Genomic DNA, 18,139 nt, shown 5'->3' on the forward strand with positions numbered 1-18,139 from the left:
TGGCGCTCCCGCCGAGGGTTCGGATCCCACATACAGACCGGTTCCCGCTCACTGGCTGAGCGAGGTGTGGGAGCAACACCGAGGGTTGCGATCCCGTTGCCGGTCCCGGTCCGGTACGGGCGCAACACTGAGGGTTGCGACCCGTTGCTGGACACGAAAAAAGACAAAAAGGAAAAGAAAAAAAAAACATGCTCCTTGGTGACATTCACATTCGCTCAGTCAAATGTTTACTGAGCTCACAGTTCTGTATAAAGCTTAGACTTAAACATTAAGGAGAGGTATGACAGCAGTCTAAAACACATCTAGCTGTCTTCATTCTGATAAAAAAAAAAAAAAAAAGCATTGACACTACTGTTACTACTTTTAGACTTGGACCTACCCAAGAATGAACAATAGCATCTAGGAGGAAGAGTTTTGTGGCCACTGTGTCAGAGCAGCCAAGAAAATTACTACTTATTGTTCATCTACAGTATACCTGAAAACTGTGCTAGGTGCTTTAAATATATCACCTGAGATGAAATTACCCCCATTTTATCATCAAGGAAAATAAGGTTCAGAGGAGTTAAGTGACTTGAGAAAGGCTGGAAAGGGTACTGTAATCTAGATGCTTAGCTCCAAAGCTTATGTTTTGCTCTATGACAATGGATAAAGGAAAAATAAGGTCAGTGGTTCAATAATAACTTCATTTTTGATTCATAAAAAAGGACTGCCTATCTATGAACCAATGAAAATCCAGGTGGTTTGCTTTTACAAGCTTTTCTGCCAACTTTGAGCAACAGGCAGCATCCCTATTGTAAGAGTTTTTCTGACCTGTACTGGTCTTTCCAGAAAGAAGTCTAACTCTAAAGGTTATGGTAATAACATCAGAAGACTTGAAATAAATCTATAATAGAATATTAAAATGTGGGCATAATTTTGATATTAATATGTTTTCTCAAAGGCCTACATGTCAAACACTGAAACCTACTTAGGTTCATTTACTTTTCTTTTAAAAAAGTAAGTTTTTCCAGAAGTTTTGATATATTTTTAACTGATTTCCTCCTATAATTTTGGAAGAAAGGAACCTGTAAATAAACCACCAGACTTCACTAAGCTTTAACATGTGGCACTAAAATGAACTGCATTGCACTTTACTCCCAAATAAAGCAAAGATACCCCACTCTCTTAGACTAGAAAAAAAATACCAATAACAAAAAAAAAAAAAAAAAAAAAAAAAAAAAAGGAGAAGAGAAGGCAGTGGCTCAGATCTCAAGTCCCAAAAGAACCATGAATCTAGACCCATAAAAAGGCAGCAATATCCTTGGGTAAGGCTTGCTAAAATTCAAACAAGTTTTAGAGGTATTACATCATGGAAAACTGGTTGTGCTAGGTCCTAGATATGAGAACTCATAAGGAAAACTCAACTGAACAGGCACTAACCACCAGAGCTTAACATCAGGTGACACTAAACAGAGCTGGTTCGGTCTGGCTTTCTCTTTTCTGTCCATGGTGTTTATAGTCCAATTTTAAGATAGCCAAAGGCAGAATAAACATTGCTCAGCAATCAGATCATATCAATAGTACTACACATAATAACAAGAGGATCAATCAAGTTCATGGTCTAATCTTACTTTTTTTAATGAAACAAAGATCAAGAGAGTTAAAGTTAGATTTGCTTGCTCATAAATATTAAAACAGTTTCAAAAACATAAAAACATCGTAGATTTCTGGGAGGAAAATAAATATCCTTTATCTTGAATAACAACTGAAATTAGACGGAGACTAAGGATGAATTCATTCTATAAGTATTTTCTTTAACAAAAAATTTTAAACCATATTGCTCAAAAGTGCCATAAAAGCAACAAAATACCAAGTTTCATGATAAAAAGAAATGTTAATACATATCCATGCAGTGACTTTGAATATTACCAAAATGCTTTTTTTTTTTAATTCAGGAAGTTCAGAAGAGAACTAATATCCACAACCCAAGTATCTAGACTGTCTCCTCAAGCCCTGAAAAAAGCTTTTTCCTCCTTCCCAAATTTACCTTTTATTCTAAGATTACTCATAAACTCACCAAAATAGCAAAATAAAAATAGAGACTTCAATTTATTGAGCACACTTCTGAAATAACACTCTCACAATGATTTATTTCTTCTCCCTCTTCCAAAGTAAAAGAAATGCACAGAGAAAAGAAAACTTCAACTCAATCTAACAAGCATGTATAAAGCAATCAACCACGTGCATAATTCCTGCTCTTCATAAATAAACAGAACACTTAAAAAATTTTTTTAACTGCCACATACATACCAAGCACAATGCCAGGCAAAGGGGATTAAGTGGGGGCTATAGAAAGAAACATGATAGCCCCTATTTCAAGGAGTTCACAGACAAATAATGATGGTCATGTATGACATTTATTGAGTACTTAAGAATGTGTCAGACACTGTTCTAAATACTTTCACAGGGATTACCTCATTTAATCTTTAGAAAAAAAATACAGTAGTTCCCCCTTATTCATAGAGAATATATGTTCCAAGACCTCCAGCGGATGCCTGAAGCCATGGATAGTACTGAACCCTACACACACACACACACACACACACACACACACACACACACACACACACACACACGGCATATCTATCTATCCATATAGATAGATAGATAGATCTTTTTCCTATATATACATACTTATGATAGTTTAATTTATAAATTAGGCACAGTAAGAGATTAACAACAATGACTAATAATAAAATGGAACAATTATAGTAATATACTCCTCTCCACCTCCACATGGTCCCAGCCACCATCAGCTCTATCTGGATTATTGCAATAGTCTCTTAATTTTCATCAGTTATACACTACTGTAGCTTCAAATAGGCATATAATGAAAATAATAGTCCCCAACCCTGTCCATGACACACTGAACTCCCCAGAGGGAACCACTTTCAGCTTTTAGGTGTTTCTTCAATTTATGTTCATATACCTAGCTAACATACTTATACTGATATATCTGACCTTATATATTGACTTTTTAGTGTGGAGGCTGAGGATTCAGCACTCAAACTACTTCCTTTCCAATACTGTTTTTCTGGGGGTAAAATTGTGGGTAAAATCAATATTCAGGGGGGAAAAAAATCAAGACTCAGCATTTACATTATTATGACTGATTATAATCACTACTAGGCCAAGTACTATATTATGATTATATTTTATTTCTTCTAAATTATTTTGTGTTTTGCCTCTTTTTTCATCTGCTTAGTTAATATATGCCTACCATTAATTCTTCCAAAGCCTCCAACAGAATTGTAAAATTCTTCTGAATATGGATTTCCACCCTGCCAAACACAAAAGGAAATCTATAATTTCTATCCATACATGCCCCTTCCCAACATGTCTCCTGGAGCTCATAATCCTTCCATTCCAATTTGGACTGCTTATTCTCTAGAATGTTACACAGCAGTCATCCTGGAACTTCCTGTTATCTTTCTACTCCCTTCTATCTGTATCTCATGACTTCCTTTTTATTTTTATTTTGTTGTTTTGTTGACCTCCTTGTTTTAATAGGACACCTCCTCCAGTAGCTTCATGAGAAAGGGCGCATGAAAAGGAAATTTTTTGAGATCTTGCCTGTCTGAAAATGTCTATTCTACTCATTCTTGATTGGTAGTTGGCTGGATAGAGAATTCTAAGTAAGAAATAATTTTCTTTCAGAAAGCACTGTTCCACTGGTTCTAGCTTCTAGAACTGTTGTTAAGGTCTAAAACTATTCAGATTTTTCAACTCCTAATACGGGATCTGGGTTTTCTTTTTTCTCTGTGGAAGTGCTTAGAATCTTATTTTTATTAACTATATTCTAAAATATCATAATAATATGTTCCATTGTGGGTGTTTTTTCATTCATTGTGCTGGGCACTTAGTGGCCCTTTCAATCAGCTGCCAAAACAAACAAACAAACGAAACAAAACAAATAGAATTCCTGGATTAATCTTCTAATTTTCTTATCTTTTCTCTCTTATTTTCCATCTTTTATTTTTCCTCATTAATGAAGGATTTCCTCAATTTTATTTCCTTGACATTCTATTGAAATGGTTTTATCAAATTTTTTAATTTTTTTTTTTTTTAAAGATGATTGGTAAGGGGATCTTAACCCTTTGACTTGGTGCTGTCAGCACCACGCTCAGCCAGTGAGCGAACCAGCCATCCCTATATGGGATCCGAACCTGTGGCCTTGGTGTTATCAGCACTGCACTCTACCGAGTGAGCCACGGGCCGGCCCGATATTTTTTAATTTCTAAGAACAATAATCTTTGTGATACTCTATTCATATTTTAAAGTATTTTATTTTATTTCATAGATGCAATATCTTCTCTAACCTCCTAGATGATAATAATTATAAGATTTTTTTGGTTGTTACTTAAAAATTGTCTTCTTTTATTTGGAGCTATTCATTTTCTCCAGGAAAAAAACACCAATTTCCTGGTAGGTGGAAGAGATGAGGTGGGATGGGGATGACTCCTACTTTCCTGAGAACCAAGTGATGGAAGGGGATGAGAAGACTCAGGAGACTCACCATTCACGTGCAAACTATTCCCTCATCTCTCTCTTCTCAGTATGGCATCTTCTGTCATGCCAGATGCTCACCAGTATAAAGCATTTTTGGTTCAATTTTTCTCCAAAAATAAACCTCATCTCTTTTTAGGTTGGGTGAGAGTTAACTGATTAGCTGCAACAAATGGGAATGATGACATCCAGGCCTAGTTATCTCTAAAATAATTTCAACAGTCCTCCTGTTTTCAGCTCAAGCCTGACACCCACCTTCAGTTCCTGAGCTAAGTTTCAGTGATGCAAACTAGCTTGCTTCTAATTGGCATCAGCTTCTATAGACACTACTCTATAGGCATTGGAAGTACAATGGTGAACAAGATAAAGTTCTACCCTCAGGGAACTCACTCTATACTGGAGGCTACATGTAACAAGCAAACAAATAAATGAATAAGATATTTTCAAAAGTGATAAGAGCTATGAAGACAAAGCAGGGTAAGAAGATAAATAGTGATGGGGATGACTATTTTACCTTATATTTTTACTCACCAGCTCACCAGTATACTAACAGGGAATGTACGGCTATCTTATTTTTATTTTTATTTATTTTCTTGGCAGCTAGCCAATACAGGGATCCGAACCCTTGACCTTGGTGTTACAACACCAAGCTCCTCCCAACTGAGCTAACCAGCCAGCCTAGATGGCTATTTTAGACAAGCTAGTCGAAAAGGTTTCTTTGAGGAGGGGCTATCAGAGCAGAAGCATATCATATGATTCTGAAATAAAGACATTCTAGGAAAAAGGAAAAATAAGTACAAAGACCCTGAAGTGGGAAAAAGTTTGGTGTGTTGGCGAGACAAGAAGACTAGTCAGGATGGTTAGAATGGTGTAAGAGAAAGGAAGAATGATCAAAAATAAAGTTAGAGACGGGTAGGCCAAATCATTTAAGGCCTCGTAAGTCAAAGCATAGCCTTTGTATTGCAGGAAGATGAAATGATCTAATTTTTTTTTTTTAATTCAATCTGGGGCCAGCCCATGGCTCACTCGGGAGAGTGTAGTGCTGATAACACCAAGGCCACGGGTTCGGATCCCATATAGGGATGGCTGGTTAGCTCACTGGCTGAGCGTGGTGCTGACAATACCAAGTCAAGGGTTAAGATCCCCTTACCAGTCACAAAAACAAAAGACAAAAAAAAAAAGAATGACTCCTAGGGTTTTGGCCTAAAAAATAGATAAATGGTGGTTTTATTTATTGAGGAGGGAGAGGTCCAGAAAGGAAGAAATGTGGGTGAGCAGGAAATTAATCAATAGTGGTCTATAATGGGTATTTGTGGTATTATGATACATATGAGTATATACTATTTTCATCTACGGCACGTAACTCCTATAACCCTTGTTGTTTTGTTATAATATTGGGGTACTTTAGGCCTCAGAAAACAGAGTCTCTCTCTCTGACTTTCTCCGGCCCTCCTTTCACCTGCTCCAGGAAACTCTCTTACCTACCTTATCTCATTGTAGGCCATAAGACCCCCATTCCAGAAAGGGTCCCACCCCATACCCAGGAGGAAGGAATGCTACAGAGAGAGGCCCAGAAGAACCTGAACAAACAGGCCTTGCTGGGTTTCCACACCCAGTCTGTTAGTGTTACATCTTATCCTTTTTGTGCAATCACATTCCTACATGGCTGTCCATGCTTCAATCATGCCTACATAATGCAGCTTCCATAAAAACTCAAAAGCACAGGGTTCAGGTAACTTCTGGATAGCTGAATTCATCTACCTGCTGGGAGGGCAGCACACCCCGACTCCACTGAACAAAAGCTCCGGTGATCGGGACACTTTCGGACCTCACCCCATGTATCTCTTCATCTGTCTATTCATTTGTATCCTTTAAAATATCCTTTATAATAAGCCAGTAAATGTAAGCGTCTCCCTGAGTTCTGTGAGCCGCTCTAGCAAATTAATTGAACCTAAGGAGGGGGTCATGGGAATCCCGATATATACAGATGGTCGGTCAGAAGTTCCAGAGGCCTGGCTTGCAACTGGCATCTGAACTGGAGGTGGGGGGTGGGGGGAGACAGTCTTGGGGACTGAGCCCTCAACTTGTGGGATCTGATGCTATCTCCAGGTAGACAGTGTTAGAATTGAATTGGAAAATACTCAGCTAATGTCTGCTGCAAAATTGCTTACTTGCTTCCTCATGAGAAATCCCCACGCATTTGGTCACAGCAGTCTATCTTCTGTGTTGATTGCTGCTGAGTAAGAGAATAGGAAAAGCATTTTGCTTTGTTACTGTTTTTTCATAGCTCAGTATTCAATAAGTGGTAGCCATTGTTTATATTAAAAATCATCTTCTTTCTGGGTTGTACCACTTTATTACCGACAGAAAATGACATAAATACTACTGAAGCTTATTCCATATTTTATTTTACAAATTTTTTCTGGTTATATGAAATTAGAACTTAGACTCAAGTCCTAAGTCATTGGAACGTCCACCTTGGCACAGTGAAGAGAAAAAATGTTAAGACCCCCTTACCAATATGCCAGTGTTACAAAAGATGCTTTGAGAGCTCCCATCTCTCAAGAAACTTTCACCTAGTTACTCACTAGGATTACCATAATAAAATTGTAATCCATCATTTTTAAACACTGCCCATTTGTTCTGGAACACACACACACACAGCCATTCCCACCCACCCTGACATATTATATATTTTTTAAACCTGATCATTTAAATATCATTCAACATTTAATTCAATGTGATTTCTAACCACTGATCAGATCCATTCCCTTCGTTTAATAGAAAGAGAAACCAAAGCCCAGAGGTTAAATAACTCATCCAAGAGGACGCAATTAGGAAATGGTGAATCTGTGTTAAGAGAAAGAGTGGAAGGCTGGAAAAACAAATCAAACTTTAACTGTCAGTCTAAAGGATTTTTGACTCAATTCTGAAATCAATGTGAGCCACAAAAGGTTTTTAAGAAATAAACTACACAATAAGAGTTGTGTGTCAAGAAGAGTAAAAAAGGGGGCAAAGAGGGAAAATAATTTACTCCAGTTAAAAGTGAAGAGAAGGAACAGATGCAAAAGTCTTTGAAGATTTAGAATCAAGGCTTAGCTTCTGATTAGAAGCAAGGAACAAAAGGACTAACTAAAGATGATTTGGGGATTTTTCAGGATGGCAAACTGGAAAGACGGCTATCTCAATAACTGAGGTTGGGAAAATATCCTGTCACATCCTCATTAGTTTACGCTAGTCTGTTTCCTAGATGTATAGTTTGCTTCCTAAGGAGGCTGTCTGGGAGACAACAGGCCTCTACTTCTCTTCTGCTCCTCATATTACCTAGCACAAGGCTGAACTGAATAGTTCCAAGTAAACATTTGGTGAATTGAAGGCATATTCTCCACTTTAACAAAATGGCAATCATATTGTTGCAAATGGATTTTGAAGGGGAACTAAAACAATTTTGAATAAAAAATAGTAAATCAGAATGTGGCCTTAAAAAAAAGTAAGAATGAGAATGTGAACAAGGAGTCTAAAAGCCTAAAAGAAATATTAAATTATTCATGGCATGAAGAATAACAAAGAGGTATGAGGACAAATCCTGGTACAGGTCCTCAGAAAAGCCATTGGGGAGTAGAATTGAGCAGGGCATGGAATTGGGTTACACATCTTGAGCACAAGACTTCCTGGCATAGACAACCTTATTCACAAGAGGCCCAAACAATCAGTCCCTGCGTTCAACAAAGTACTTCATTGTTCCTTTTTTTTTTTAACTAATAACTTAGAGCAATTGATGATGAAACAACCAATCTTAACGATACTCATGTACCAAAAAAACACATACACACAAAGTTTACACACCTCCTGCCTCTATGACTTACCAGGCCCACTCTTTTCCTTCTAAAGAGAAATCTCAGGAGGGAGAGAGAGAAAAGGAAAAAGGGAAGTAGGTCGGTTGAGGTCAAGAAAAAGAGAAAACTGCAAAAGTTCAGCTCACTCACTCCTGCTGGTCACATAATAGCTCTGGCAACAGAGGGCCAAGGTATACCCAGGGATTAGATGCCTGCCATCTGCCAGATCATGCAGATAGCCTTTCCTAAGCAGACTTTCCAAATCACTAATAAAGCAATTTTCAACTTAAAAAACTTTTTTTTGAAAATTTTTAAAAATTCAATTTTTTTTTTTTAATTAAGACAATTTTTTTAAAGCAGGAGACCCTTTCTTCAAAACTCTTGTACAGAAGTTCAATATAAAACATAAAAAGTAGAGCTGCTCTAGCTAGATGAAGCTGAGAGGGGACTGGAAGTCTCTTCTGCTCAGTAACCCCCCTCCAGGGACCAACTCCTGAGAAGGCACATCTGTGAAAATCCTAGGGTTCCCAGAAATGGATTCTTCCCAATTTGGGGGAAAGTCTGGTTCATACTTTTGCCTCAGCTTCACTACCTATAAAAGAGAGCTTTGAAAACAGCTTGAAAGACTAAGAGCCATACTGACAAACAGTAACAAAAAATTTAAAATTATAAATGTTAACAGTAAACTGGTAAGACAACTAGAAAGTATTTAAGAAATACAAATTCTAAGAACTTTGAGAATGGAACACAGTCAGGCTTAGTCTGATATTTAAAAAGTCCTAGGGAAGTATAATAAGTGTTTTTACTGCTATAGTCCTCTGGGTAACAAAAGCCAAGAGAACTTTACTTGCTCTAGGCCACTAGTTAGGATAATTTCCTTTCATAATTGCTGACAGGAACTGAAGTATTTTGAAATAGTAAATGTCAAGAATAAGGCCAGGAAATTGATTTTCAATGTTGTATTCAAAATATACAATGAAAGTGGAGACACACACACACACACACACACACACACACAACCACACAAAAGATATAAACAATTAGGAGCTTCTTTTTAAAAGTAATCCACTTCCAGGCTTTTGAACCGTAATATATTTGAGACAGATGGCTTATGCAGAACAAAAACAGTCACCATCAGAGTGTAAACCCACCATGGTTAACAATAATTATAATTTTCATATATTATACTTACAGTGTGATAGTTCCTGCACCAGAGGTTTTATATATATTATCTCATTTGTTGCCTTATTGTGAAGATGAAGACAGAGTTAATACTACCTCTTATACTTTTAGAAAACTTAGCTGAGAGCAAAGATTATTACTTTTTGTAAGCTAAAGGGGATGGAGTGGGGATCATTCCTAAGCAAGGGGACCAAAAGGAGATAAGCTAAAATAGCACACCAAAGAGACATCAAATAGGAATGGTAACATTGGTCTCAATGTTACCATATATATACATTAAACGTTTCTAGCCTAGAACACATATATGTGTAATGAAACAAGGGCAAAGATGGTGGACTCTAGCCCAGCTTTGTCCAATACAGTAGTTACTTGCTTCAAGTGGTAATTTAAATTTAAATCAAATCAAATAAAAAATTCAATTGCTTGTTTGCACTAGCCACATTTCAATGCTCATTAGCCATACATGGCTACTGGACAGCACAAATATAAAACATTTCCATCACTACAGAAAGTTCTATTGGATAACATTGCTTTAAGCAGAAAACCTTTGACTGTATTCAAAAACAGCAGTAGGCACTCAAAAAATGTTTGGTGAGTGAATGAATAAAAGGAAGACAGACAGGCTGTAACAGGCCATTGAAAAAATTGGGCAGAGGAAAAGAAACTAACAATAATAGCTAACATTTACTGAGCATTTACCACAGCCAGGTACTATTCTAAACGCTTTACATTACTAATTTAATTAATCCCTAATAACTCTGTGAGGCATTTACTATCATTACCCTCATCTTATAGACTGGAAAGCTAAGGCTCAGAGAGGGTCAGTAACTTTCCCCAGATCCAGGGTTTGCTCTAGAATCCAGAGCCTTTATTTTATTTATTTATTTATTTTTTTCTTTTTCTGTGTCCGGCAACGGATGGCAACCCTCAGTGTCGCCCCCGTACCGGACCGGGACCAGCAACGGGATCGCAACCCTCGGCGTCGCTCCCGCGCCTCGCTCAGCCAGTGAGCGGGAACCGGTCCGTATGTTGGATCCGAACCCTCAGCGGGAGCGCCGCCGCACCTCCCAAGCGGCGCACTACAGCAGTGCGCCACCGGGCCGGCCCCAGAGCCTTTATTTTTAATCATTATGCTATACTACTTTTCTTTCTTTTTTTTTTTTTCTGGCTGGCCAGTACAGGGATCCAACTACTTTTTAAAATAGACAAATAATAATTGCTTATATTTATGGAATACAATGAGATGTTTTGATATAAGTACAGTAGGCCCCCAGTATCTGCAGTTTTGCTTTCCACTTCCCAAGGTTTCAGTTACCTGTGATCAACTGCAACTGCTGTCCGAAAATATTACAGTATTTTGAGAAAGGGAGAGACCACATTCACATTAACAGTATATTGTTATAACTGTTCTATTTTATTATTACTTATTGTTGTTAATCTCTTACTGTGCCTAATTTATGAATTAAACTTTATCACAGATATATATGTATAGGAAAAAACAGTACAGGGCTGGCCAATTAACTCACTTGGGAGAGCATGGTACTAGAAACACCAAGGTCAAGGGTTCAGATCTCCTTACCAGCCAGCCACCAAAAAAACCAAAAAGCACAAAACCAAAAACATAGTACATATAGGATTCAGTACTATCTGCAGTTTCAGGTATCTACTGGGGGTCTTGGAATGTAACCCCCTTGGTAAGGGGGGGGAATACTATATTATGTAGAATGATTAAATCAACAAAATTAACGTTCATCACTGCACATCATTTTTTGTAGTGACACATTTGAAATTTACTCTCTCAGCAAACTTGAAATATATGTTATTATTAACTATCATCACAATGCTGTGCAATAGATTTCAAAAACTTATTTCTCCCATTTACCTGAAACTTTTTATCCTTTGACCAACATATTCCCATTCCTTACCCACCTCCCAGGCTCTGGTAATCACCATTCTACTCTTTACTTCAAGTTTGACCTTTTTAAAAAAAATTTGACCTTTTTTTTTTTTTTTTTTAAAAAAGATGACCAGTAAGGGGATCTTAACCCTTGATTTGGGGCTGTTGGCACCACGCTCTCCCAAGTGAGCTAACCGGCCATCCCTATATAGGGATCCGAACCCACGGCCTTGGTGTTATCAGCACCACACTCTCCCAAGTGAGCCACGGGCTGTCCCCAAGTTTGACTTTTTTACACTCCACATATAAGTGAGATCATACGGTATTTGTCTTTCTGTGCCTGGCTTATTTCACTTAGCATAATGTCCTCCAGGTTCATCCAAGTTGTCACAAATGACAGAATTTCCTTCTTTTTTAAAGCTGTACATATAGTATTCTATGTGTATGATGGTACCTCAAAAAGTTCATGGAAAAATAGAATTAAAAGATAATACAAATCTTTCCATGAACTTTTTGAAGTACATCTACTCATCCTTTGATGGACACTTAGGCTGATTCTATACCTTGCCTACTGTGAATAATGCTGCAATAAACATGGGGCTACAAACATCTCTTCCACATACTGATTTCAGTTCCTTCAGATATATACTCAGAAGTAGGATTGCCAGATCATATGATAGTTCTATTTTTAGTTTTTTGAGGAACCTCAGTATTGTTTTCCATAATGACTATATTAATCTACATTCCCACCAACAGTGTGCAAGAGTTCCCTTGCCAGGACTTGTTATCTTTCATGTTCAGCCATTCTAATAAGTGTAAGGTGATATCTCATTGTCACTTTAATTTGCATTTCCATAATGATTAGTGATGTTGAGCATTTTTTCATGAACCTGTTGGCCATTTGTATGTCTTCTTTTGAGAAATGTCAGTTCAGTTCCTTTGCCCATTTCTTATGTTATTTATTTTCTTGCTATTGAGTTGAGTTCCTTATATATATTTTGGATATTAATGTCTTATCAGATGTATGGTTTGAAAATATTTTCTGCCACTCTGTGGGTAGTCCCTTTATTCTGTTGTTTCCTTTGCTGTGTGGAAGCTTTTTAGTTTGATGCAACCTCATTTATCTATTTTTGCTGTTGTTGCCGGTGTTTTCAAGATCATATCCAAAAAACCGTTGTCCAGACCAATGTTGTGGAGTTTTCCCTGTTTTCTTCTAGTAGTTTTACAGCTTCAGACTATACTACTATATTACTTCTATTATATACTACACTACTTCTATTATATAACAACTATATTTCAAAATTTTGCTATAATGGAAAAAAATTTATTTAAAGTCAGTCTTCCATGCATTTGCCAGTCCAGTTCACAGTGAAGAGAATAAGAAAAGGAATGGTGAAATAAAACGAGATTGGCAGGACATATGCCAAAATGTTGATACTAGTCTTATCCATAGGTCTTGAGATTAAGGGCAATTTTATTTTACTGTTCCTACTAACTCTATCTTCTAAATGTTTCCATAGTGATCATGTATCATTTATGTAATAATAACAAAAACAATAAAAATATTATTTTTTAGGCAAGATGAAAATACAATCATCTTAAAAATTCCTAAGACGAATATCAAATCAAGCCTCATTCACTTCACTCTCAAACATGAGGGAGACCTTCTAACTGATCTCTTGGCTACCAGTCTCTCTCATACTAAGCCATTCTGCATCTTGCCATCATTTACTCTGTCATGCTAGTAATCTCTGTTCAGAATCCAATACACCAAGCATAAAATAGAATCTTCTTGGCTTTATGCAAAGCATTTTTGAATAGCTGACCCAATTCAACCTTTCCACCTTTACCTACAAGTACTATCCTAACAAATCCTCAGTTCTTCTAAGAGAAAGCTGGCAGAAAGGGCCCAGGCCACAGAGTCATAGACCTTGGCCAATATATAATGTCTTGGCTTCAGTTCCTTCAATGGAGAGTTTGTTGTGAAGATTAAATCTTTAAATAAGGAAATCACCCAGCATACAACAAGCCTTCAATACATGGTGGTGGATCTCACTGTCATTATTAGCCCAATGGGTTTTTTATTCACTGACTTCTCAAAAAGCCTTGCACTTTTACATCTATGCTTTATATATCACTATTTTGTTCCTTTCTGAGTTCCTTCCCTATCTTCTAACATCTTTTTAAAATTCAAATTCCAGTTCAAATCCCCTCCTCCAAAAAGGCTTCCCTGATTCTTCCAAGTTAATGTGACCTCTAGCTCCTTTGAATATCTATAGCACTTAGGGTTTATCCTACCAAAATGGTGGTGTCCTAATTGATTTTATTAATTCTCTTTCTATGTGTGTAAGTCCTAGATCCCCAATTAGAGTGTAAAATTCTTGCTAGCAGACTCTCAATTTTATATATATCTTTATACCTTTCTGATGTCTGACACATCACCAGGTATACAGTAGATGTGCAAGAAATATGTTATTCTGATTTATGGGTTTGGAACAACGTTATCAGAATAAAAATACTGGCTGAATATTTTTGTAGTAGACTAATAAGCCAACAATTCTATATGAGGATACTTCAAAAATTTTGTGGAGGAGTTCCGGTGAAGATGGCAGAATAGACAGTCCCTAGCATCACTCTCCCACAAATCAACCAATTTACAACTATAAAAATGTAACAACAGCCAAGCTGGGACCGCTGGAGCTCAGGGGAAGAAGAGAGACCTATGTAGTGCATAAAGGTAGGAGAAACCACAACGAGAGAAAGAAAAAACTGCTCAGAGCATTTCGGGCCATGGCCGCTTTAAGGCTGGAGCTGCTGAGCACATGGAGCAGGAGCCAGCAGAAGCTGCAGCTGTGCCCTTCAGACGGAAATGCTTGGAGGTGGCAGGGGAGAAGACAGCCTTGATGGCCCCCAGGACAGCAAGACTACTAATAGGGTTCCCATGGACCCATGCAGGAGTGAGGGGCGAGAACAGCTGAAAAAGGGGAGCCATTCAGAGGCCAGTGAGTCATCGCAAGGGACTGGCACAGGGCCCATCCCATGGGAAGTATTTAGGGCACAGGCAGTAGGGGATACAGGCCCATGAGGAGAACACTGGGAGACAGCAAGGACAGCCGATCCACCCCCCAGTCAGCGCAAGACCACTCAGAGGAGACTGGTCGGGAATGCAGAATTGCATGGCGTGAAGTTTGATGAAAAAACTCAGGCCCAAATCAGAGTTTCCACACAACCCAGGTGCACTGGGTCTCTGGAGAGCTGGAAGTACCTACAAGGTTACCCATTAAACCCTGTGCTGCACAAAAAGCCTTCCCAAGGGAAACAGCAGCAAAGCAGCAACTTAGCTTAACCACACAGGTCAAGTACTGGTTCCCACCAGGAATTTCCCCCAAGTTAGAAGTAAGCAAAGGACGAAAAATTAGTTCCAGCCCAGGAACACCACCAGTGCCTCAGGGCCCACCAGGGGACCTGAGTTATGGAGCCAGGGACTGGACACCCCCCACCTCCCACAACCAGGCACACAGCCAGCACCTGGGGGCCCTGCTGAGGGGTCCAGGGCATGGAGCCAGGATCAGAACCCCCTACCTGCCCACAACCAGGCACACCACCAGCACCAAGGAACATGCCAAAAACATCACCTCCATGTGGGGGGCCAACCACAGCCAGCACAATAACCACGGCTGCCACAAAAGTGGCTAGACATCACAACCACCACATAGATGGTCTGCTAGCCACTGGAGTGCATTGACACGAGAAGAGTCACCAGCATAGACCAAAGAAAAGAAGAGGATGTCTCTCCACAAAGCCCATTCCAGAGTGACAGAAGAAGCAGCTGCTCTATGATAATATTGGGGGACCTGAACACACATATCAGCATTGGACAGATCATCTAGGCAACAAATCAACAGAGTAACCATTACTCTTTCAGAGGGAGAGAAGAAATCTAGGGTTATCAGTGGTGGGAGGGGGGAAGGGAAAGGGGGATAGGGAGAGATTGGACAAGCGGCATAAAGAATATGTACAATTTGTAACAATATACATACTAGTAATATTGATTTGATCAACATATGTCAACATTGAATCCCCAAAATATGTATAATCAATTATGATTCAATAAAAAAAAAAGTTTGTGGAAAAATAGAATTGAAAAATATACAGGGCTGGCCAATTAGTTAAATTGGTTGAGCACTGCCTTATAACACCAAGGTCACAGGTTCAGATCCCTGTACTGGCCAGCCAACCAAAAAAAAAAATTTTTTTTTTTTTGTCTTTTTTGTGACCGGTAAGGGGATCACAACCCTTGGTGTGGTGTCCCCTGCACCGCGCTCAGCCAGTGAGCGCACTGGCCATTCCTATATAGGATTCGAACCCGTGGCGGGAGCGTCGCTGCGCTCCCAGCGCTGCACTCTCCCGAGTGCGCCACGGGATTGGCCCAACAAAAAAATTTTTAAAAAAAGAAAGAAAGATAATATGAATTTTTCTATAAACTTTTTGAAGTACCCTTATATAAAAATGGAAAGTTTCAAGTAAACAGTATAATTTAATTCTGTAATTTAGTACCACTGACCGTTCATGTAAGCCATATTCAAGCCATATGACTCCTCTCTAGTGCAATATAAATATATAAAATATTAGCAATAAATAACCCTAAGTGAATAACACTTTAAGTTTCCGAGATGTCTTCCACATAAGCACTAATTAAATATACATTAAATTAAATTGTCTTATTTGGTCTCATTGAAAATATACTTGCCTCACTAAAATATCAAGATAACTAAAGTGATAAAGATTCAGATACTGATTACTAAAAAGTGATGATCATATAACCTTTTTGTGTATAAAAATAATTCTCAAAGAGGCAAACTATGTCTCCTCACATGAGTGCTAAAAGTTTTGGGTAGATAGCTTAAGGGCATAATTTTGCTTTATTCTCATTCACTGATTTAATTATGATTCCTCATAAAGAAATTAGGAAAATTCAATAACCACATAAAGACCAGTGTCTTCTCTCTGAGAAATTAATAATTCAGCAATAGGAAGTAGCTGTTCTAATGAGCTGCTACTAATGTTCTAATGTGAGTAAATCAACTTGAGAGACAGAGGAAGTTGCTTTACCAAATACAGTTAATTATCAAGAAATTAAGTCATAATGGGTAGAAAAAGACCTAGAGCACAGCTAAACCCCAGCAAGACAGATTCAGCATGATAAATCCTGAATCCTTCTTTTCAGCTGTCAGTGCTATTCTAGCAAGCCTCCAATAATGTTTCAGCTTTCTCACTGATCCACAGAAGGGAGAAAAGCCATTACCTAAGGATGTTGGGATGAGAGAGTCTATTCATGAGCTGTACTTCTTTCAGCATGTTTGCTCGGTTACTGCTCAACGTGTTCATCTTAAGAGCCATCACCTGACCAGAAGCCCGGTGGCGTACCTAGAAATTAAAATAGAACAGGAAAAGAGTGTCAAGGGCAGCAACTATATAGGAGGTCGAAGTCTCCACATGTAACACATGCCAAGATGTTTTAGTACAAGTTTGGATAAAACAGACATCTAATTACATTAGTCTCACTTCCATTAATGAAGATGAATTTATTCTATCCAAGACCAAAATTGTTTCACATTGAGCTGGCCAGAAAAACATTGTTAAAAACATCTTAAATAATCATGTCTCTTTTTTAATGTCTTAGAAAAAAATGAGGGAAAATTTTTAGGGTGGTTCCTATGGCTCACATTGGTGAGTCTTAGGATACCAACAGGAAGGGTCCCTTCTGAGGAATTTTAAGTGTGAATATGAATTATAAAAATAGGATACTACAACCACATACTCAAACTCTCCCCTAAGCACCATAAAAATATACCTATAAGAAAAAAAGCAATGCATGTTAAATATAAAAAGAAGTCAGCAAAACTTTTAGAGCTAATATTGTAGTAACCCAAAACAAAGCACATTATAATCATTTAAACACACTCAAGTTAGATACCACAAACATGGGCCACACCACTTACACTATACCCAGTCTACCTCTAAAAGCATTCACCCTCTATAGAATTCAATCTATATTACATGTGTAAACAATATTTTATAATTTCAAAGCACGCTCCACAGGTTTCAAAAGCCATAATACTTTACTTGCAAGAAAATAAACTATGTGTTCACCCTCTATATGCAGTAGTAACAAAATAAGACTACCAGAGAAAATATTCTGTCTTACCCAAAATAAGTTCAGTTACTTGTTGAGATGTGTGTGTTTCCTACTCAGGAATTATGAATGAGGCAGTAGAAAAATCTTAACATCTCAAAGACCTCATTATTTCTGGTTAAAAAACAATTCGTTTCAGATCTTGTACAACAAGGACTTGTTATGCAAAAATGTCAACATTCTATGGATTTTAGGAGTATTATTTTAGTACATTATACTTGACCAAGCGGGAATTCCAACAGAAAATATGACAACCTACTTTAACTCATCAACCTCCAGGAACTCCCTGAAATGACAATAGTCCCAGAAGTTTAACATATCTACTAATACAGGACAGAATTCAAAGAAACAATGTTTCAGAGTGGCCAGATGGGGGGGGGGGGGGCACAAAGGGGGGGGGGGGGCACAAAACACTCAGAGCCACACAAACCCTGATCAGAAAAACCGCAGCAGAACACGCGCTGCCCCCCCCTCCCCCCCCTC

General features: G+C 38.2%; 1 protein-coding gene across 1 annotated transcript in view; it reads right to left on the bottom strand.

Annotated features, from left to right (window-relative positions):
• TESK2 (testis-specific kinase 2) overlaps positions 1 to 18,139 on the bottom strand; it is a 92,076-nt gene that overhangs the window by 46,478 nt on the left and 27,459 nt on the right. Inside the window, 1 exon segment of the mRNA XM_008574866.1 lies at positions 16,766 to 16,887. Within this exon segment, the coding sequence (XP_008573088.1) occupies positions 16,766 to 16,887 (122 nt within the window).

The sequence above is a fragment of the Galeopterus variegatus genome, unplaced genomic scaffold, assembly GCF_000696425.1.
Source record: "Galeopterus variegatus unplaced genomic scaffold, G_variegatus-3.0.2 Scaffold1113, whole genome shotgun sequence".
In the NCBI taxonomy this organism is placed as follows: Eukaryota; Metazoa; Chordata; class Mammalia; order Dermoptera; family Cynocephalidae; genus Galeopterus; species Galeopterus variegatus.